We start from the raw sequence: 23,974 nt of genomic DNA on the forward strand, positions 1-23,974 counted from the left end.
GACCGCCGCGGCGGCTAGCGCTATATGCCTATATAAGGAGATGGCTCGAGGAATATTCTAGTGGGACGCGGGAATTGAGTGATTTATATATGTGTTTCAGAAAAAAAAATATATGGATTTTTTTTTATCTCTCTCCCTCTCTCTTTCTCACCGGTGATCATCGGCGCCGGCGCTGGCGACCGGCGAGCCACTGGAGACCCAGGTGGAGGCCGTAGTCCACGACGTGCAGCCCGCTGCTCCCCGCCACGGTGCGGCAGATGGTCATGTTAGCGAACGCGAAGCCCACCCTCGGGAAGCAGCACGTGGCGTTGAACTACCGGTACGCCCTCAGGAACTCCGGGCCCTGAAGCAAGGTCGTCGTGTCCAGCGCCGCGAGCCACCTGTGCAGCACGCTCCCGTGCCGGCGAGGCGCGCCTCCAGGGCCTCCACGAAGCAGTGCGCCAGGCGCTGTGTGGCGTCCCCCGTCGGCGACGCATTCTGCTTCGGCGGTGGCGGATCTATGATTTATCCTTTTATAGAAAAAAAAATTGTGATCTGTAACATGTGATTTGTGATCTGTGGAGGCTGTAGGTTGGAGATAGAAGAAGGTTGGAGGCTGTTGGATCTTAATCCTATGGTGTAAAAAAATTCATGTGTTGAAACTGTATAAAACACATGGTTGTGTACAGACTCGATTTTTGTTGGAGATTTGACAGCTTCTTCGAAGAGATATTACCATTGCAGAACGGATATTTTTTACAGCTAGCAAAAAACACGATCGTACCAGAAATGTGTTGGTCCGTTAGGATTTTCTTACCTTTGGCAGGGTCGCAAAGGTAGATTGGGCCTAGAGAGTCGTCGAAATAGTTATGGGCTGTACATGTGACGTGGGCCATTTAAATTTGGAAAAAGCCCTCTTGCATCACTCGGCTATCGCCTTAGTCCTCACTTAACTCTCAAAATCATTTAAATTACTTCCTCCATTTTTATTTACATATCACATATCAAGTTAGTTTTGTCCTAAATTAAATATTTACATATTTAATCATCATTTTCAAAAAAATATAGGTTCGTGACGCGAGATTTATATTTTAGATTTACTATGAGAAATACTTCGATAATATATAACTATTTTTGAAAATGATAGTAAAAAAATGGTAATATTAGACTTACGACAAAACTAACATGACATGTAAAAAAGAATAGAGGGAGTACCTTAATGTCCCTGTTAGAAGTTGTTTTCAATGTGGTTTTCAGTTTTTTTTAAGAATAGAGGGAGTTGTCTTAAGTCAAACTTTTTAAACTTTGACCGAATTTCTACAAAAAATCCATAACGATTTATGATATCAAATTAGTATAATTAGATATGTCATAAGATACATTTCCATAATGTGCTCATTTTATATCATATATGTTGTTACTCTTTCCTATAAAGTTTATCAAATTTGTGATAGTTTGACTTGCACAGATTCTAGGAATTGATTTATTTGAGAACGGAGGGAGTACATGCTTATTAAAATTTCAAGAAAATTCTATAGATATAAAGGGACTCTATAAACTTAAATAAAATGTTTAGATTCATGAAAATATATCTATAAGCTTTAAATATATATATTTAGCACTAGGGAAAACAAGAAAATATCAAGAAAAATCTATGGAATTCCTAAAACGTTATATAAATATCTCAGCATATTTTAAGAACTTTATGTAATAAAAACACAAAATGAAACTGACAAGAATGCATTCAACGTTAACGTATGTAGTATTGATGCTGGCTGCATCTCATACTTCTGCTCTGCAGAGTTTTCCAAAAACATGTTAGACGTCGATTAGAATGTTCTATGAACTTTGTAGATACTTTCCCATTTTGATAGAGCTAAATTTAATCAAGGAGAGTTTTGAAGTATATTTTTGTGATTTCTATTTTTTTTTGTTTCTCATGTCTCAATCTCTCTCTAGGATTTCCCCCTAGTTTTAGAAGCTTAGAGTATTTTTTGGTTTTTTTTTAATTATTAGGTGTTAACCATAAGTTTTTCTCTAAACGACGTTTGCATGAGTGTGAAATGCGCTTGTTGCGCTTGTGGTGGTGTGCATATATGTTCATACTTATCCTTGATTCTATTAGAAGAACATGCCGGTTTCAGATTCCTTTTGAAAAAAAGACCATCTGACTGCAGTTATTACTGGCTTCTTGCCAAGCCAAAACATAGACGAGTTCAAAAGATTTGGCATGAATTGGTTTGGTGCCAAAAAATTAGCAATCCTTCTAAAATTTTGGCAAGGCAACATTTTTTCTTTTACCGGTATCAAACCAAGTATTACCCTTGGTTGCCTTACAAAAATATTGGCTTAAAACATTGGTGTACACATATTTTGGGTTGCCTTACAATTGGCATGACAAAATTTGGTGTTCAGCCAAGCAGGCTCTACATACCCATCTCAATGTGCAAACGCACCACAAGAGTTATATAACTTATTACTCAAAATCAATGCCTAAACTAAAAGGCCATATATCCATTAAACTCGAGGTGCAAACATACCTTGATTATATCCTTGTATATCTTTTTTATATATTGGTTGGGCATACTCTACATGTATCCATATCATGCATAGTCCTTTTTATACACTTGTCGACCTTGTAGGATATATATATATATATATATATATATATATATATATATATATATATATATATATATATATATATATATATATATAGGGAGAGACTATTCAGCAGCCGGCTACAAAATAAGTTATTCTGTAGCCACCTTTATTTACCATAATTTTATATACTAATTTACCATAATATCAATACATATTTACAATAGTTGTGTTACTATAACACATGGGAATATTTACCATAACGTTATAGTAAACCACTTAGTAAGGAGTTACTGTAAATCTCGTAAATTAACATAGTAATTATCGTAACTCAAAGTGGCTACAGAATAAGTTATTCTATGGCCAGCTACAGAATAGTAGTTCTATATATATATATATATATATATATATATATATAGGGAGAGGCTATTCAGCAGCCGGCTACAAAATAAGTTATTCTGTAGCCACCTCTATTTACCATAATTTTATATACTAATTTACCATAATGTCAATACATATTTACGATAGTTGGGTTACTATAACACATGGGAATATTTACCATAACGTTATAGTAAACCACTTAGTAAGGAGTTACTATAATCTCATAAATTAACATAGTAATTATCGTAACTCAAAGTGGCTACAGAATAAGTTATTCTGCAGCCAGCTACAGAATAGTAGTTCTATATATATATATATATATATATATATATATATATATATATATATATATATATATATAGGGAGAGGCTATTCAGCAGCCGGCTACAAAATAAGTTATTCTGTAGCCACCTCTATTTACCATAATTTTATATACTAATTTACCATAATGTCAATACATATTTACGATAGTTGGGTTACTATAACACATGGGAATATTTACCATAACGTTATAGTAAACCACTTAGTAAGGAGTTACTGTAAATCTCGTAAATTAACATAGTAATTATCGTAACTCAAAGTGGCTATAGAATAAGTTATTCTGCAGCCAGCTATAGGATAGTAGTTCTATATATATATATATATATATATATATATATATATAGAACTACTATATATACTCTACATGTATCCATATCATGCATAGTCCTTTTTATACACTTGTCGACCTTGTAGGAGTAGGAGTAGTATATATCTTTATTCACATACTCCCTCCGTTCTATATTAACTGTCGTTTTGGGTTTTAGTGCCGTAAGTTTGACTAAATTTGTAGAAAATACATGCAATATTTATATCTCTAAATAAATTTATTATAAAAATAGATTCAAAAATCTATCTAATGATATCAATTGTGTATTATAAATATTAATATATTTTTATATAAAATTAGTTAAAATTATTTCTCGTGAAGCTAGAACGGTAATTATTTTGGAACGAACGGAGCAAGTTTTAGTCACATCTGATGTTCAGATCTGGTTGGCCGCCGTGCGTTGCGTCAATCGCACAACACCGCTGCGGCGCTGCACCAGCAGACAAGCCTGCCGCTGGGAGGGTACCGGGCATCCATGTCCACACCCGCATGTTGCCCGTATCCGTGCGTCCTAAAATTACCCATACCCAAATTAAGTTGATAATCCCCATGGATTATGAATACCCAATGGATAAAAGAGGGAGGTATGAATACCCAATGCATTAAGCCGGCCGATGGATTATGAATGCCCGTATCCGCAGCTAGCATGAGGAAGGGGAGGAGCAGGACCTCGTGCGGCCGGCCATGGGGCCTCGCGCGGCCGGACCTAGGAGCTCGCGCGGCCGAGCTCTCGCCTGCGGCTGGGAGGGCGAGGGAGGGACGCGGGGGCTGGGGAGGGCCCGTGCCGCCGCTTGGGATGGGCAGAGCCTGTGCGTCGCCTGGGATAGGAGAGGCCAGACGCGCCGTCAGGAAGAGCCCGCGCCGTCGCTGGCCATGGAGGCCGCCATCGTGTGCGACTGCGCCCTTCGCGGAAGAAGACGGAGAGAAACTGAGAGCGGGTAAATGAATACTCCCTCCCATAATAATAAAAGCACATTAAAGATATGAAGGCACGCCGAATCGGCGGCCTTTTAGGATGTCCACGTCAGTTTTTTTTTGTTTGGTGCGTTAGATCGAAATTTCACGGCTTAGATGAGACGCGTCTCAACCGATCAGGTGAAGCAAGTGGCCGCATCAAATGAAGTAGGTGACGATGGATTGTCGGCATGCATGGCCGGTGCCTAACACGAACATGCTGCTGGGGCCGTCCTCGCTTTGCACGCATGCATCACTTATCGATTTGTGTGCACCCTGCCCCATCCCGTCCTCGTTTCCGGTTCTCATCCCATATACCCATCCCCATCTCCATTTCTCAGCCGCCTGCGCGGGTGGCAGAGCTCGGCGCGACACGCGCTCCCAAATCCAAACGAGAAAAGGCTCCGCGTCTACCTGTGCCTCGCTGCGGTTTCCCCGAATCCTCTGGCCTCCCGCCGCCGCCATGGACCACGACCACGACCAGGACCCCGACGCATCGCCATCGCCGGCCGCCGGGGAGCGGTGCCCGTGCTGCTGCTCCTCCTCCTCCTCGGCCGTGCCGTGGCGGCGGTCCGTGAAGCGGAAGCTGGGCGCGGAGAAGGGGAAGGAGAGCGGGGAGGCGGGGGACGACGAGGCAGGCCCCGCGGCGCGGGTCGAGGCGGAGGGCGAGTACGCGGCGCTGCAGGAGGCGGTGGCGTCGGCGCAGTCCGCGGCGTCAGCGCTGCGGGCCGAGGTCGAGGAGGAGCGCCTCGCCGCGGCTAGAGCCGCCAGCGAGGCCATGGCCATGATGCTCCGCCTGCAGCGCGAGAAGGCCGAGGTCCAGATGGAGCTCGGCCAGTTCCGCCGCTTCGCCGACGAGAAGATGGCGCTCGACGCCGCCGACATCGACCAGCTCCGCGCTCTGCTCGCGCAGCGCGCGCGCCGCCTGGTGCGCCTCCGCGTGAGGCTTCGCGAGTACAGGCTGCAGTTCCTCCACCTCGGCATCCCGCTTCCCGAGGGCGAGGGCGAGGACCTCGTCGCGCAGAGCGCCACCGTGGAGGAAGAGGACCTCCTCCTGCTCGAGGGCGAGGATGGCTACGTCGATGGCGATGGCGGGTACTACCCTGAGCTCCGCTGCAACGACGGGGAGTACTACTACGAGGACGGGCAGGAGGAAGAGGATGCTGTTGCCCAGCGTTTTTCAGCCACCGAACGGGGCCACTGTCGACGCTGCCGGTGGTGGTGGCTCGGTCGGAGAACTACGGCGTGGCGTCGGCGGCGAGCATGTCTCGGTACGTCTTCCTGATGGCCCATAGCGCCCTGCAGCAGTCGCTCATGGCGGGCCTGTCCTGTCGGACGGGGGCCATGCACCGGAACGCGAGCTCCAGCACCATCTCCAGCGTGCGTTCCACGGCGAGCGTGCGGGCGAGGTGCGGGTCCAGCACAGCGGCGGAGGCGCCGCCGATGAACCTGCCCATGGCCTAGCGGGCGTGCGGGCGAGGTGTGGGTCCAGCACATCGGCGGAGGCGCCGCCGATGAACCTGCCCATGGCCCAGCGCACGGTGAGGCGCTCCTTCATCTCGCGCTTGGTCTCGATGGGGCGGCGCGCCGAGGTGAGCTTCACGAGGAGCACACCGAAGGAGTAGACGTCGCTGCGGTCCGTGAGCTGGCACATCTTGAGGTACTCCAGGTCCAGGTACCCCGCCGTGCCCTTCACCTGGGTGGTGACGTACGTGGACACCCTGAGAGGCCACAGTGCACAACGCCGCGCTGCTCTACTCGGGCTCCTGGGACCGCACCCTCAAGGTCTGGCACATCGCTGACCTCAAGTGCCTCGAGTACATCCGCGCCCACGACGACCCCATCGATGGCCACCGAAGAGATCCAACCGCCACCGAAGCACACAAGCAGCGTCGCCAGGGAGTGAGGGCACACCACTGAATCTCGGGAGCAGAGGCGATGGCGAGGTTGGACCCGTACGAGAACAACGGCGGCACGCCGTCGCCAGCGCCGACTACTGCGTCGTCGCCGCCGACACCCGCCTCTCCGTCGGTTACAACATCCTCTCCCGTGACCACTCCAAGATCACCCAGCTGTATGTTTCTGAGCCTCTCTCTTGCCGTCCGTCCCATGTATGTATTGTTGATTTCAGAGTCCATACAGACTTGGGTCGAATTCGGTAGCTCTGAATTGAGATCCCACTCCCCGGCTTTGGGTTCGGTTAGTACTGTAGGGCCTCGTGTGTGCTTCCAACTATGATTTGTGCCTCCTCTGCCACTGTTTCATTACGGCTGGAAATCAGTTATTCTATTCTAAAATTTAGTGTTCAGTATTCAGTTCGTTGAGAATTTGCAACACTTTAGGCTAAACTTCACTGCTACTAATCTGGTCACAATTTCGAGTGCCTCTGGATATGTTAATGGTCTTCAAAATATTTAACCACAGCTTTGAATTTAATAAGTTGTCAAAATTACCATTAGTCGAATTGCATGTGTTCTAAAGACGGAGCTTATAGTGGTGCTATCATGACCTATAGTATTTTCTGTATGAATATAAAGAAACTCATATAATGGTGCTATCAGGATCTACCGTGTTTTTGAGCTACATTGTGGGAACAGAACAAAATATGGCGCCTAGTCCTAAATGGGATTTGTATTAATAGATGAAAAAAATGATTAGACCAAAACATCTATCATTATAAACAAATTTTAGAAGTAACCATCATATAATATTTGTTTTGGACTGCAGCTTGGTGATTTTAACATTCTCTCGGCAAATTTTCTTCCAAAGTGAACCTGCCTTATTTTTATAGTCACAGAAACGCCTCTCTAATATTGTCACTGAATCAATGTGATGATTTGCTAATGTTCTCTCTGTTTCCTTGCGAACAGGGCAGACAAATGTGTTTTGGCCTCGTCTGGGTTCCAAGGTGATATCAAAGCTTTGCAGAAGGCTCTGGCTACTAAGGAACAAGTAAGTCACTAAGGCTGTTGATTCCTTGAGCTGTTGAACTGGTTGTGAGACCTCCGTTAAGGTTATTGTGTTTTTGCGGTTGACCACATCAACCTTATTATATTGCAATAACGTGATATTCAGATGAATTATATGTTGAGTGTTGACCATGCCATGTGTGCCATTTTTCTCTTAAATTTTAAAACTGAGAGGTCGTGTATCCTAAGAAAGAAAACTCTGTGCTTGAACTTTCCCTGAGAAAAGGCCCACCAGTTCCTAAGAATGGTGCATACGCGGCATACCCTGCGGCTCCGCCACTGTTGCCACGGCTAAGCTTAGTCAAGTCATCAGGTGTAACGAGCCACACTTCTTGTGGCGGAGAATTTGGACTCCACAAAAGTGAAGTGTAACGCGCCACACTTCTTGTGACGAAAACTTTGGACTCCACAATAGTGAAGTTGTGGCTATAAAATAAATCTACAGCATGTGAGACGGTGCTAAGAAAACATGACAGCTGAAGTGGTCAAACAGTTTAAAGAATCAAAGACTAAAGATTGCTCGGCGAGTTTGCCCATGAGCCCATGAACCAAACAAAGTCCATTTAGGGGCTGCAAAACTCTTATCCAATTATTTTGCTTGTAGAAAACGAAGAGAGAACATCCAACCGTTCAACCCAAATGTTAAATGACTACTAGAATTGCTCAAAAAGAGTTGACCACTGCTCCATCCAATCCAAATTAAAGATATGAAGGCACACCGAATCGGCGGCCTTCTAGGGTGTCCACGTACGCACTTTTTATTTAGTGCGTTAGATAGAGATTCCACGGCTCAGATGAGATAGCTGAAGCAACTGCACCCATTAAATAAAGTACGGCTTCCTGCTGATTGTACGTGACACGCAAATGGATGGTGATGCCTAGCAGAGGACAGGAGATTCTCGACATGCATAGTCGGTGCCTAACTCGTGGTGGTCGGTACGCATCCTCGCATGCCGCTAGGGGCCTTGCTTGCATGCATGCAAAAGCTGCCGACCCACGCATGCGAGTACTCGAGTGCATGCTGTTGTGGGGCCTCGCTTGCATTGATGCATGCATGAGCTATCTGTTGTCCGGCACCGCGCCACGTAGCTCCACGACAAAACCACAGACGACGCATCGCACAGCAGGCTTCTGTTTCGTCGTCGACCATCCGTGTCGCCCGCGCTTCGTCAACCAACCCCTGATAGATGGTCCCTGCCGAACGTCCCACCACCCTGCCAGTTGTCCGGCACCGCGGCTTCCTCGCCCCGTTCACACACCCTCCCTCCTCAGAAAACGGTGCACGGCCGTGACGCCTCCCGCTTACACGCGGGGTCAGCCTCCCGTTGCGTCAGTGGTAGCCCACCAGTCGCTGACACTGATCTACCTCCTATATCGGTCGAGCCCGCCGCGCCTGCATCGAACGCGCAAAAGCCTGGCCCTGCCTGGAGCGCTCCCACTAACCCCGCGACGCCTATAGCAGAGAGACACCCCTTCCCATCCCCACCCAAAACCCCAGTTCCCCCAAACCCCGCCGCCCCGAATCCCGTTCCGATCCCGAATGGCTGCAGCCGCATCCGGCAGCGCACCGCCGCCGGACGCCGCCGGCGCACGGAGGGGCCACGGCCGCCCCCGCGGGAGCAAGAGCGGGCGCGGGCGCTCGTGGAGCACGGCCTCGAAGAGGCCTCGGCCGTCGTCACGGTCCCCATCCGGGTCGCCCGACGGGCACCATTCCCCGCGCCCCGCGGTGGCCCTTTCCGCGCCGCTGCCTCCCGACACCGACATCGAGGTCCGCGTCGACGACGACGGGTTCCACGGGTCCTGGTTCGAGGCCAACGTCCTTGACTTCACACCGGCCCGCGGGTATCGCCACCCGGCGCGGTACACCGTCAAGTACGCACACCTCCTCGCCGGCGACGACGAAGGCGTGCTGGCCGAGCCCTTCGCGCCGTCCCACATCCGCCCGCACCCGCCGCCCCCGCCGCCCCCGCCGCGCTTCCAGACCCACTACATCGTCGAGGCGTTCCAGTTCCACAACGAGGGGTGGTGGTCGGGCATCGTCGTGTCCGCCCCCGACCCCGACCCCCCAGCCGGCTCTGGCTCCGGCTCCGGCGCCGCCGGGGTCACCATCGCGCTCCCCATCACCCGCGAGGTCATCGAGTTCGCGCCCGACCCCGACGCAGTATGGTACAGTTGTTGACATCGACCTGAAGGTCCCCCCAAGGCCACCTGGTTATGTTTTTGTTGAGGTAAGATTCATCTGGATGTGTTGAATAACATGGTCATCTTTTCCCCTCAAAAGATTATCGTGTTTTGGTTGATGACTTTGGTCACGAACAGCAAATTTAAGGTGCTTTGCTAATCTTGTAGTTTGAAGATCCTCGTGATGCTGAGGATGCAATTGCTGGGCGGGATGGATACAACTTTGATGGACACCGTCTAAGAGTAAGCTAATCAGTGCTCCGATAAGCTACATGATTGCTCTCTTTCTCTTCAATTTGTTGATCCAATGCCTACTTCTGTGCTCTGGTGGAGGCTGCTCATGGGGGTAGAGGTAATACTTCCTCGTATGATCGTTCAAGTGGCTTTGGTGGTGGTGGTGGAGCGCGTCGTGGTTTGTCGAGACACTCAGAGTATCATGGTATGGTTTCTATTCATGTTGAACACCAGTGATTGCTCTTCTCTTGTCTGTCTGCAGCCTTTAGCTTGAATCATGGCAACAGTTCTTGTCACCGGACTGCCTTCTTCCGCATCATGGCAGGATTTAAAGGTCTGAGGCAAAACTTTTTCCCTCGTGTTCTTCCATAAGACTGTATCGCTGCTTCATGATTTTGTGTTTTTTATAAATTCATAAATAGATGGGATTACCGAGAACAGAAAATTTCACTTACTTTATTGTTTTTATGGCTTCATTCCCAGGATCATATGCGGAAGTCTGGTGATGTTTGTTTCTCTGAAGTCTATCGCGAAGGCGGTGGTAAGTAGCATTTTGGTTAAAGCCGCTGCCTTTATTACAGTTTGGAAATGGTCAACAGAAATATTTAGAAGCAGAGGTGCTCAAATATTTTTGGGGTGCATTTCTTTTTCAAAAGCAATAAGGTTTGATCTTTCTGCCCCTTTGGTGTCATCGTCGTGACAAAACTAGTGGCACGTATCCTGTTACATACTAGGGATCCATATATGGCTATACCAGTTGCCCTGTGTTCCATTTTATTTTTCTCTTTGTATTTTCATTTCTCAGAACGGGAAACTATTAGCTCTTGATATTTTGAAATACTAATTGATAAAATACTAACTGTTTAGTTGAAGGTAATTTAGGGACGGTTGAAAAATGTTTGGGGTTGCAAGGATGCTACTGCCACAAGAAAGTTCAAGCTTGCTTGGGTACACAATAACCCAATGTACTACAACAACAATTTTAGCATGCTAGCACTGCTTGAATGGATCAAATGTATTGGGACAATAACTAGAGCTCATAGCCATTATTTAAGTAATGTGCTTGCCATACTTAATCCCTATGATTCAAGCAGCTTGAGAACTGAATGGTTGAGGATATTGCGTTCAAAATTTGCAAATGGGCTCATTTTGTTGGTGAAACTGTAGGCTGGCCACAATTTATGGGGACATTCATCACACATCCTATATTCTCAGTCCCCATAAAAGACATCGTTTCATCAATAATCTCTCTCCCCTTGATCTGGAATACGGACACGTCCATTTTGATGACATCTTATAAAGTTTTAGAAAGGTCCAAAAAAAGTACTCATCGTTGCTGTTTATTCTAGGATTTGGGCGCATATAAATGCCCCATAACATGATTACTAGCATCTCTTATTATTTATTGTGGAGGTTTATTTCATTCGGTTGCTTGGTTTCCAACCTTATCTTCTTCAAGGAATATGATGTAAAGCTATCTATGTTCTTAACACTTCTTTTCTTTTTCAGGTTCTTATCATATATTTCTATTTTGTTACAGGCACCATAGGAATTGTGGACTACACAGATTCTGATGATATGCAATCTGCTGTAAGTCCATGATACATTCCCTTCTGTCTTAGGGTGAATCATTTCATTCTATACCTTTTTTCATGTATCTACTTTTGCCCTTCTACAATCCCTGATCTTTGATATGTATATCATGTCGAGGGATATATGTCATGGGTAACCTTGTTGATAGCTAATACTAACACGGAATATACTTTGCAGCAAACCACCCAGGACTCGCCGTCCAGCATCTAGATCCCGGTCGAGGTCTGTTTGTTCCCCGTTCAAGGTCTGCATCAAAAGGACATTCTCCGTCTAGGTAACAAGCACTGTTCCAGCCTTTGTGCTTTGAATCCTTATGTGTCGTGTTCTTTTCTACTGTTTTGCCAAAAGCGCAATATATATGCATTAGTGGAGTATCTGGCCAAATTACAAATATGCCTACCTCTGTATCGTAATTACCTATTGCCGACTTTGGGCCCTTTTTCCCCCAAAGATTGCTGCTATCTTAGCCTAGAACAGTGGTTAACAGTCTTTACTGAAGTATCATCTTTGTTCTGTATCCTTCATTGGTCTGAATATTTGGTATCTAATCATTCTCTAATAAGCAAGCCAGTTAAGCTCAGGTTAACATAGCTACACTCCCAGGCATGCATCAATGATGATGGCTTGCTGTACAGTCTGGTTTCTTTGGGGTTCCTTCTCAGCTGCTCAGACTCTCAGTGAACGATATGAACTGATTGGTCTGTTCTGTTTTGTTTTTGAAGACTCAATTATCTCGCCCTTTTATCTGGGATTGTGCGGTCATCTGGGGATTGCGCATTAGGATATTGAGGATGGGATTTCCACGATTTGCTATAGCTCAGTTGGTTTTGTAAGGTGTGGTTATTAATTGAGAGCTTCTATGGAAAGCTAAAATCGTCCCATTATTTTACCTAGTGTCCTATAACTGGGATTGTGCCTTTTGAAACCAAGTTGTTAAAGATGCGTTTTGGATATTGAATCAGTTGTTTCTGGAACGTTTTGCAGATCACCAGCAAAATCCAAATCTCCTAATGCTTCTGTAGGTTCCCTTCATCATTTTGGTAATATTTTTGTGATTTTTGTTGCTTAATTTTATATCTGCTAAAATGTCTATATAGCCCGCAAATGGTGAAGCAGCGAGCCCCAAGAAGCAGAGTCCAAGCAGGAGCCCATCTGGCTCGCGCTCTCCTGATGTAAAATGATTCTATTCTTATTTTCTCTACTTGTTAATAGCGAACACAGCTGAACTCACAACAATTCGATCAAACTTTGCAGGCGAAACCTGAATAAAATTGATATGCTGTTGAGGATTACAGATCGAGTCTAGAGATCGTCTTTTCTAGAAGCTTGTCCTCCATATTGGTCTGCTTCCATCTTTGTCTTACCAACAGTACCAGAGTGGCTGGTATTAACTATCAGTATCAACTTGTATCGATCGACCCCTGTGTTGGCACTGTTGTATTGGGTAGTTCGCTGACGGGCCCATCTACTTTTGCTTAGTTTTATATTAGCGATTGTTGACTGCATGCTGTGGGTTTGTGCTATTGTTGACAGAATCATGTTGTTCTGGACCTCATGCATGTTTTCTTCATTTCCGTAATTTACTTGGCGGTTGCTGCAGATTTTGGTTTTTCTAAAAATGTTGAAATAGGTTGGCATTTGGATAGGGGGCTTATGCGGGTGGTTGGTGTTGAGTGTGGAGTGTATTGTTGTGAAGGGGGAGCCGGGGGGGGGCTTTTCATAGGCGGTTGACGGCGGGTTTAGAGGGTGGGTGCACTCCATTATCGTCGGCACTAAGCAACATCGGGGTCTGAGGGAATCGGGTTTGTAGGGGACAGCAGCGGCAGCGGCGGCCCAATGGACGTGCCATCATGAGCGGTGTCGTGGTGCGGCGTGCGGTGGGTGGCGATGCATAAGAGACAGTGGGTTTGGAGTAAATGTAGCTAACTCGGACGCACCCAAGCAACCGGGAAGTGCAGGCGGCGTGGAAGGGAAACACTGGCGGGTCACGAGGTAGGGAGAGCGTCAGCCATGGTGCGTTCCCTACATGAGCTTGGGTGGAGGGAGGAAAAAGGAGGGGAGAGGGGTTCGCTCGACGAGGAGGTGTGCTAGCGGCCATGGCCAAAAAGCAGAAAAGGGATGGGTCTGGTACGGGGGCGAGGGCGAGAGTCGAGAGCCGACAAAGTGTGGAATAGGGAGAGGAAACGAACTGTGTGAGTGAACAAGGCGAGCGCGCATAGCTAAACGAGAGCTGAACGCAAGTGGGCCCCGGTCTCGACAACGTCCGCACGTGTCGATGCGTGCGTAGCGTGGTCAAATCGGACATTGGGATTGGGGCATGGCGACAGTTTAAGCATTTCGATCACTCCGGACTACTCGAATACTAACTTTTCCTTGTTGCTCTTCTCTCTCTTCAGAAACTGTATTAGCTCAGTTACTTCGAAAAAGCACTACTTCATCAACCAGTTGTGGATTTCCCGTTAGAACACAAGGATACTTTTTCAAAGGAGAATATTCTGTTGCGAGAGCGATACCGTGGTGTAGATTGGCAAAGGTGCCTGGTTAACCACCTCAGCCTCGCCATGTGGTAGCTGTTCCACAGGGGCCCTCTGTTTCGTCGCGGCGCCATAAGCATTTAACCAGGCAACTTTACCAAATTACGCACGTCGGGTCGCTGTCACCGCGTACCCCGCGCACACCGTCGGTGTCGGGCGCATTAGCACCCTGTCCTCGCATGGCCGCGATATCGTGCTGCACTCGCCGTCCTCGCGCATTGTGCGCCTCTACTTTTCTCGGCCTCTCGTCCGCTCTTGATACTCGCCCTCGTCCCCGTACCGGACCCTCTCCCTTCTTTCTTCTTTTGGGGACAAGGCCGCCCGCATGCCTCCCTTGTCGAGCGAACCCTCTCTCCTCTCCTTTATTCCCCCCTCCGCTCGCTTGCGCAGGAAGCACGCCATGGCCGGCTGTATCCCCACAGCGTTAACCAGCAGTGTATCCCATCCATGCCGTCTCCACTTCCGGTGAGCTGCGCCACATCTCCGTTCGCCACTATAAGATGCCCTTGGTCCTTGCTCTTCTCCTCCATCCTCATCCTTCTCAAATCCGCAGCAGAGCTACGAGATCCAGACGTCATTGTGGAACTGGGTTCGTCTGACAAAGGTGATGGTGTAATCTGAGAAGAAGGGATCTGATTTTCAAAGAAGTTCAGGTCTACCGTTGGTTAGTTTGGTCTTAGGGTTCACGATGTTTGACTTCTCAGTATCCTGTTTCTGGATCTGTTGGTCATACGTCATGTTTTGGATAATCATTATCTTGTTGTTTCTCCATTGCCCTCGTCTATCCCGACTTCTGGAGTAAGCCTTGGTTGTACTAGGTTGCTCCTGACCATGTAACTTTAAATCCCAGTGTAATTTAGTGTTCGACGCCGTGTAATCTTTCGTGTGGTTCCAGATTTACGAAATGTGTTGTAGTTTCGCCTAAGGGGAGTGAATCGTAATTCACTCTTTTGTAAACCCTCGCGTTATGAGACATACTTGTATTGTAGTTTTTGCTCTTTCCACCTATAATGTAATGCTAGCCAATGTTGTACTTCAAATCTAAGTGTGTTAGTTGCTTGAGTCCAACTCCATCAAATACTTCTTTTCACTAACATGTTATTTATTTGCTGGCCTAGAATAGGCACCATATAATGACAACCAACCTCTATGTTCGTTTACAGTATTGATACCAACCTTCAGTACTAACACGATGAGAAAACATATTAGACATATGAGGTTTCCTATACCAAGCACATCACCCGCAGCGAAGCGCGGGCAGTAGTGGCTAGTCTAACATTCAAACGAGCTGAATACCGTAGCCGAGAAATTACACTTCTACCCCTATGATAATGCGGGTATTACCCTATCCACATCCAGTATTAAAGCTGACTGATAAACCGGTTAAAACTGTTTTATTGTGAGAAAAAAAATATTATAGATTAGCCAATAAATTAAAACGAACGAGCTTTAAATGGATAATTTATAAAACCTATACCCTACCAATTATCATGGATGTGGATTTGAATTCGGGGATCGAATATCCAGCGGCCGGCTTTTTACCCATACCCTACCCAGTCGTAACGCAACGCAACTGGGCGAGGCCGCGAGGACGAACCACGCGTCCGACCTTCGCGTCAGTTCGGTTCGGCCCCAAAATATCATCGCTGGAGACCTGGACCTGGAGCCGTGATGCCGGATGTGCCTTGTCTGTGTGTCCAAGAATCAACGGCTGGAGCTGGACTGGGTGATGCCCACCTTCACCTGTCCGCACTTGTGATGTCCTGATCAACCTTTCCATGATCGCGTCGTCCTACGGCAACCACGGAGGGCTGCCACGCACCGTTCGCACACAATTCACAGGGACAGATCGAGTGGTCTTTTGATTTCTGTCACCTCTTCAGTCCTCGTCATGCAACTCTTCAACAACGATGACGATGAGTCGATGACTCCATGAGCGAAACCGCAGCGGCTGCAATGGCAAGAGGAAGGCCAGGTGTGTCGTGTCGTGTGTGCGCCTCAACTGAACCAACATCCATTTCCCTTCGGATATTTGCTTGCTCATTAACTTACAGCAGTATCCAGCTCCGGCCCTGCGTCCTTCACTCGATCGGGAAGAACGCAGGAATAGCTAGCATAGTTAACCACTACTACTAATCATATGAGTACCAATAAACAGAAAAGAAACAAAAAAAAAGGCTTAAGCTTCTTCGTCGTCTGAGGCTTAAGCTTCTTCGTCGTCTGCTCATCTGCTATCTCAACACTGTCCGCTCCTCGAAAGGTTTTTAAGCTTCAACATGTTCCTGCCAAAAAAGTTTAAGCTTCAACCAGTTTCTGTCAAAAAGTCTGTTTGGTTACCAACCGTTGTCAGCCACGCATGTTGTGGCGTCGCCACAGAAGTCTGGCGGACAAATCGGCCGCCACAGTTGTGACGAGATTCTCCAGTTAAACCGACAGCTATTTTTCTCTGGCACCAAAGCAGCTTCAACCCACTTACCTCCACCACACAGCTTCCGCTTCTCAAACGTTTCCAGATTATGCCTGAGCCCGCTCGGCGGGCACAGCAGCTACAAGAACACCGACTGCTGCGGGTTGACGACGATGTGGCGCAGCGGGTTGGTGACCTCGCCGCCGCCGGCGTGCTTGACGAACTCGGTGGGCGTGAGGAAGCTGCCGTGGCACACGCACACGATCCTCACTTCCTCCCCCTTCCTGTACTTGTACAGGAACCCGTCGGTCTTCCGGCCACCGACGCCACTGGAGCCCTCCGCCGCCTTGTACGACACCATCGGCATGTCCTCCGCCATGGTGTTCCTGAGGTCGCCCGTGCTCGCCGTCCGCATCGTCAGCGACCGCAGCGTGCGCAGCGGCGCCGGCGGCTGCTGCGGCTCGTGGCAGGCCGCGTTGCTGTCCGACGACGGCCTTCCTCCGGAGGTTGTTGTCTCCTTCGGGACAAGGGAGCTGCTGCTCTGCCCGACGCTCACGCCGTCCGACGACGTGGGAGCGCCCGCCGGGCTGCTCGCCTCCGCTCGGCGTTCCGCCAGTTCTGCGTCAACAACAGAGGCACCGCGTTTCAGATTCCAGTGACTGCATTAAGCACTGATGAGGAAAACTCTGACATGCATGTGTTAATGTTTCATCAATATTAACAAATGTGAAGTTCCATCGTACTGAACTGAACCTTTTGCCGATGGACAATGCATGCTACCTAATGACTCTGCTGCTTATCATTGTACTATATGCACAGCCCTGGTGTAAGCAACATGCACTGTAAGCTACGATGGTGCTGTGCGTGCACATCAAAGAATCCTGAAACTGACAGCAATCGAAGCAAACACTAGTACTACAACTACACAAGCAAGCAGGACCTCATGTCTCCACTCATCACGCACGCATCTCTGTCAAAGATAGTTCTGCATTGCGACTGCACAAGCCGACGTTTGCAACAATTTTCCCAGACTGATAGAACAAGACGACTAGGACATGGCAAGGAAAATTCCACCGATGACAAGATCAGGCCTATGCGTGTCGGTGTCGCAAATCCAAAATCAGTAACAAAATGGCTACTTCTAAACAGAGGAAATTCATCATGAACATGAGTGAACATGTCGTCGTCAGAATATGCAGCAACCGAAACTACAAACCCAGTAACCCACAGCTAAAGATCCTTGTGTTGATGAAACCTGATGCACCTAGATGGCTAGATCGCTCTGCCCCTGAATCTCCTAACTAACAGAACCCAACCCAACCCAGCAAAATCTGTTCATGCACCGTCAAGAACAAGCTACTAGCAACCAACACAAGGAGATGAATGGAATGGATAAGCACAATAAAACAGTGAAGATTATCACCTTGCTGCGGCCGGCTTGGCGTTGGCGAACCCGCGGTCGTCAAGGCGGCGACCGTACGGCGGAGCTGGAAGCCGCTGGGCACGGTGTGCTCAAGGCCTTCGTCGCGGGCGGCGGCGCCACCACCAGCCGCCGGAACTGGCCTGCCCCAGTTCATCGAGTTCCGGCGCTCGAGGCGCTTGCGCTTGGCCTCGAGGCGTCGCTGGCTCTGCATCGCCCGGCGGCGGAGCCGGTCCTCCATGTACTCGGCGGGGAGAGAGGAGGTGCGGAGCAGCTGGTCCGGCGGAGGCACGGTAGCGGCGGCGGCGTCCTGCGCCTGCGCCCCGCAGCTGGTGGCAGCTGGCAAGGAGCAGATCGAGGAGATGGAGGACGAGCGATGGAGCCACGGCTTCTTCCCCTCCTGCGACGGGTCGGCGCCGAAGCAGCCTCCGAGGGACAGGCCGAGGCTGAGCTCGATCTCGTCCGACTCCCCGCCGGCCCCTGCGGCGGCGCTACCCGCAGGCGCTGGCCCTCCATCCCGTCCAAACCTTCCCAGGAAATCCCTAGAAGCCATGGGTCTGCGCCGGACAACGCTTCTTCCCACGGATTCCCCGAGGAAGAATGCTTCTCGATGACCAAAAATTCAGCTACAGAGAACACACCAACGAACGATTACACGTTCTTCGGCTCGGCGAGCACCGAACAGCACCAGATTTCTCATCAGCTCAGAAAAAGGGAAAGAAAGATCCCCCGTCATCACAGAATTCAGGCTCTACATGCCCCAAGCGCCATAGCATTGCAGCGACCAAGAATTCGGTGTCCTCTGCTCCAAATCTCACGTCTGAAACCGAGACCAAGAGCAGAACACCACAGCAGAGGAAGCCGAATTCGAGGACTAGGAGAAGGAGAGAGCAGAACAGGACCAGGAGATCTTCTTGCAGCTTGCTCTTGCGCCCCCCGCTAAAAAAAAGGAGGACTTTCGCAGATTTTTTTTCCGGCATAAATGGGAGCTGAAAATCGGTTTTTGTAGCGGGGAACTAGTCGGATGGGACTACGAGCGCACGGCGGCCGGCCACGTGTAGGACAACGGGGACACGTGTTGGTTCCGCGACGAGACGAGCCGAGGACAGGGGCTGCGCGGCTCGGCTTCGGCCTGGCTGCGCTGAGTGCTGAATGAGGCAAAAACATAAAAGAAAATTTTCAATACTACTGGATGTGGAAAAAAATTGCGAGCCAAATGAAGGAGAGCATGTGTTGGTTTATAAACTCGGGTCCCTCGTAGATAAGCTTTTTTCGTAAAGGCTCGGACCCAAACAGACAACAGCGTAACTCATGGGTCAGCCCAAGAGTCTAAAACAACAGGCCAAAAGGGCGGTCCAGTCACTGACCGAGAGGTCTGGCCGGGGAGGAACAACACCCTGTTTATCGATTTCGGCCCACCTCTCCGACCGTAGCGCTCACTTCGGTCTCTATCCACCTTCAGACGGTCTCTCCGACCAGAAAGCCTGGCAAAGCACTACCTCCGACTCCGACCCCACGTCTCCGACTAAGGTATGCAAAGACCCTGCTCACTGCCCTTCTTCGACTGGCGCAAACAGAGCCGACTGAGACCAACCGACCGGGGACACCCGTCCGGAAAGGACCAGGGAACGAACGGAGAAAGCAAGACAAGGCACTCAAGTCAAATCATGATAACAGGGACCGTACCCTGTCACCTGTCAGGAACAGTACTGTGCAACCGCCATGACACAAACAGTATTATAGGCGGCGATATTTTTCTCTACAGTATTGTGGGCGTTGTTAACTCCCATACAGTAAGGCCCCCCACATGCCTCTAGGCATCGACAGTGTTGTGGACGTCGAAATTTACCGTACCGAGTGAACATGGTGAAACTCCTCACATGCCTCTCGGCAACCACAGTATATGTAGATGCCAACATCTGCCATACCCAAAACAAAACGACGTAACCTCCCACATATGACTGACATTCGACAATGTTGTGGGCGCCTACCATCCTCCTGTACCGCTGGCGTGGGCAACAAGACTTAGAAGCATACGAACTCTTTCCCTCTCACTTGTAAGACCAACCGCTTCATCTATAAAAGGGGATGTGCTCTCTCCCAACATTCAGTGGATTCAAGTTCATACAAGTTAATCCAGATCGATCAAGTTCACTAGCTCACAACCACAGAACCGCCATGTTCGGACCTCAAGCACACACTTGAACACTTAGCTCATAGAGGAACTCCCGTCGCTCTCGGCCCTTCCGACCGGACCTCTCGTGCACCCCATCTTTCTCCTTCATGTTTGTAACCCCACTGTAAACTTCGAGCACCTAGGGCTCAGGAATAAAGTCACCGACCGACTCAAACTAGACGTAGGGCACGTTGCCTCAACCAGTATAAACCCTGTGTCATTGAGTACTAGGCCACCTCCAATCACAACATACGGTAAAACTACAAATATTTACTTGTTGGTCACTTTCTGCACCGACAGTTGGCGTCGTCCGTGGAGAAGACGTTGTACGTTCAATACTTTTTTGTCATCGGATGGCCCGCTTTTCCGCCACCCTTGCCATGGGGTCTCTGGCGATTCGATTTGCTTTGGCTCACTGGAGTTTCCCGCGCCCACCTGTTTGGATGTGGGTTCCACCCGTCTTCGAGCCATCTCGGGCCTTCCTCCTTGAAAGCCTGGACTTCGTGGCTGACCGGCTCGGCATACTACACCTCCACGAGGAGGCACTCGTTCTCGCACCCGTCGGAGGGGTGCCCTCCATCGACTTCAGGATGGACGACTTCGAGGACACAGCATCCGCGCTTTATTCCAAGCAAACTCTCTGCTCAAACCCCGCTGTGAGTAATGTACATATTGTTATTTACTTACTATTCTCTATCTTCCGTCGATTACCCGGAGAGACCCCGTTGTCCCTGACACCACCGCCATACGGCTGGTTCCCCTATGGCCTCGCGTCTCCCGTGGATGCTTACGCCCGGGGGCTCCGAAGGATGCCGATGTCGCCCCCTCTCACATCCAAAGTCATGGGTATGGTGAGCTACGCTCCCACTTATTTCCTTGACCTCATGGATGACGATGTTGAGAGTGACGGCTCCAGCATCGGTGACGTGGCGCCTAGCCACCGTCCGTCTCGGGAGTATGCTATGGTGGACGCTCCGTAACAGCCATCGGTGGTAACGCAGTCCTTGTAGACTCACGTCCCTCCGGATCCTGATGCGGAGACCCCCGAGCTCACACACGAGCACGGCGAGGAACCACGACAACAGTGGCTGCACCAGCCACCGACTACACAAGCGCGCTCGGCGCACCACACTATGCCCCGTGCGCATAGACTAGCGAGCTACGTCTGGGGTCACGCCCGTCGGGTCCAGCGCAACACCATGAATAGGGGAAACGATCCCCCACAGTTCCCTCGGGCAAATCAGAACAACACTGCTGATGCAATGCTTCTGCGTGGCCTGTTCGAGCCGAACGACCTTTATAAACAGGCGATCCACTGGAACCTCCGAGCACTAGTGGAAACCATCGCCGTCCAACAAGCGGAGAGCTCTGTATCGTGACGCCAACTCGTGGCCTCACTCCCCACCAGGGGAATGGGGACACAGCAGATGGGTCGCTCCAACGGCTCACCGCTACAACCACCGAGTACGGCACAAGAGGTCGCACCCATGCCATGTCTTGACTTGGTGATCGCTCTGCACCAACCGCCTATATACGCGCGGCTTGGGCCGAACTGAGACACACGTAGCAGCGACTGGAGTCCTAGCCCTGATGGTCCGGGACCATAGAACTTTGTCCAACGCCTCCAGCGAGCGCCGCTCCCATTGTGCTCCAACGGAGGCTGGGGCAAAGGTAAGGCCAAGCGTGAGGATCGGGATGAGGGCCCTCCATGCAGAGGGAAATAAAGAGTAGAAAGGATCGCCGTCGACCGGCCAACTCCACGTTGGTCGCCACGACTGATCACTTGGGCACGTAGCCCTAGCAAGACCCTCCGAGCCACTCCCATGAGCTCATGGAGAGCCTGTGCACCAATCACGACTACCACATCAAACACCTCTATAAGGACTGCCAGCTCCTCTCAAGTGCCTTCTACGGTAGGCCGGCAGGCCAAAGGAAGAAAAAGACGAAGAAGCAGCGACCGAGAAAGGAGGCGTAGCAGGTAAGGATTCAGACGACTGAAGGTTGAAGTGATCCAACCGAACACCTACCGACTGAAGGACAACAACGATGACATTCTCTCTGAATGCTTGGAACAACTATGCCATTTTCTTCCCCTAAGTTTCAGTCTTACCATTGTTTACTTAGCGTATGCTCCTATAAAAGCACCCCGACCCGAACACTTTTTGGCCTAGGGCGCTCGGGGGCTCCATTAGGGGACACTACTACCTCTCTATTTTGTTTACTATCATATGGTGAAATTCCTTCCTACCCGATTAAAAGGGTAGTTCGTTCCTTTAATTTGCCTTACGTAGCTTTGCTTTAAAACATTCCGACCGATCGCACCCCGCCTTTTCCTACGATTACGAGCAGGTGAGCCTCACGGGCCATGCCCCAGGCTCCCAAGGTTGCAGCCTACGAGATAAACAGACAGGTATGAGAAAGAAAGAATAAAAAAATCAGCTAAGGAAAAACTAAGGAACAAAAGGGAACAAGCTTCCCCGAACGGAGTGACTCCATTACAAAAAACGAAACCAATTATAGTTATTAAGCACACAGGAACGTTTACACGAGGGCTCCCCTATGAACTTAATCTTTTTATGTTCACTAAACTATATATATTTTACAAGCTATTGGGCCGGCTTGGAGGCATCTGTTGTCGGTGCGACCGGTGAAGGCAGCGGGCTGCTCACTCCCTAGCGGCACGACATTTGGCTCGGTCGAAGCCGGGGTGATGTCCACCTCCGACCTAGGCTCCATACTATCCGTAGGCTAGGGCAACATCCTCCCCACGCATGCTTCTGGCCATGTCTACACGGTGGACGTCCATCACCCACTGTAAATAATAGCGAAGTCCAGGTTCGGATGATGCGTCACCATGAAGTCAACACCCCCGACGCTTTGTAGAACAGCCCACTCATGATAAGGTCCCAGACCGCATCTGGGACCTCCGCCAGCTGGACGGTGGGCGCGCTAGTACTTGGCGCTGACCCGAGACCTCCAAGACGACGAGCTAGGCAACATTGTGGATCTGATCAAGTTCCCCCTCGAGAGCACGTCGCTCTTCACAGGACTTGCCCAGCTCCTCTGCATTCTGGCTGAAAGTCACCTTGATCATCTCCAGGTCCCACTCTAGCATCTTCACCCTTTCACCTAGCTCTGAAAGAAGGGTGACAAGCTCAGAAGCAGGCTGAAGGAAAAACCAACACGACGAAAAATAGAAAAGGTACGTATCGATGCGGAAGTTCTCAAGGGTGGAGAATTCCTCTGCCTGTCGGGCCACTTGCTCACGCAGTCGGGTGTTCACCTCCTCCATCCCCATCACCCAACCCCGAAGCGTGAGCACTTCTCGGTCTGCCTCCGACTGGGCCTTCCGCTCTAACTCCAGGGCTTTCCGCTCTAACTCTAGGGCTTTCTACGCCAACTCTAGGGCATTTCGCTCCGATGCCAAGGCGCTCCACTCCAACTCAAGGGCCTCTAGGCATTTCTGGAGCACCACCTCAGTGTCTGCTAGGGATGTCTGCAACTCTGCCTCTATCTCCGCTAGGCGGACCTTCGCCGCCTTAAGCCCCCACTCGGCGGCAGTGGCCCGCTCTGCTGCATGCTGCCCCTCCACCCATGCCATGGTTGCCTCGGTCCGCCTAGTCCTGGGACTCATGGCAAGCAGACTCTAGCTAATGCTTAAGCTCAGCCATCCGGGCGTGCTCCATTTGAAGGAAGCAGGACTTGCGGGACGACATCCCCTTCAGACTCTACGAAAAACAAGCACGCTAAGGCAACCAACAAAACATTCAGAGGTCAAGGACAAGTACGGGAAACTCACCTCCACGGCAAGCTACAGGTCGACCTCAACTAACTGTTGAGCGGACTTAACTAGCTCCTAGACGTCTCCGAGCTTCACGGACAGGTTGGTGAGTTTG

The 23,974-nt window shown here is 49.6% G+C and overlaps 2 protein-coding genes and 1 pseudogene across 3 annotated transcripts; 2 read left to right on the forward strand and 1 right to left on the reverse strand.

The window, feature by feature from the left end:
* Positions 1-5,027: 5,027 nt before the first annotated feature.
* LOC136549105 (myosin-binding protein 7-like) lies at positions 5,028-5,849 on the forward strand. Its single transcript, XM_066540401.1, has one exon. It carries the CDS (start codon positions 5,028-5,030, stop codon positions 5,847-5,849), a length of 822 nt encoding a protein of 273 aa, XP_066396498.1.
* Positions 5,850-9,073: 3,224 nt separating this feature from the next.
* On the forward strand, positions 9,074-12,722 carry LOC136549106 (serine/arginine-rich splicing factor SR34B-like; annotated as a pseudogene).
* Positions 12,723-16,078: 3,356 nt separating this feature from the next.
* On the reverse strand, positions 16,079-18,919 carry LOC136550365 (ninja-family protein 5-like). Of its 2 annotated transcripts, XR_010782262.1 has the most exons (3): positions 17,906-18,919; positions 16,552-17,100; positions 16,079-16,357 (listed from the first exon to the last, which is right to left on the reverse strand). XR_010782262.1 is itself a non-coding variant. In XM_066541911.1 (2 exons), the coding sequence occupies exons 1-2, from the start codon at positions 18,453-18,455 to the stop codon at positions 16,622-16,624; spliced, it is 1,029 nt and encodes a 342-aa protein (XP_066398008.1). In that variant the 5' UTR covers positions 18,456-18,919; the 3' UTR covers positions 16,079-16,621. The 2 variants fall into 2 exon arrangements, 1 of the variants encoding a protein (XP_066398008.1); XM_066541911.1 differs by having other exon boundaries at positions 16,079-17,100.
* Between the last annotated feature and the right edge of the window lie 5,055 nt (positions 18,920-23,974).

Source organism: Miscanthus floridulus, chromosome 4 (assembly GCF_019320115.1).
Source record: "Miscanthus floridulus cultivar M001 chromosome 4, ASM1932011v1, whole genome shotgun sequence".
NCBI lineage: Eukaryota > Viridiplantae > Streptophyta > Magnoliopsida > Poales > Poaceae > Miscanthus > Miscanthus floridulus.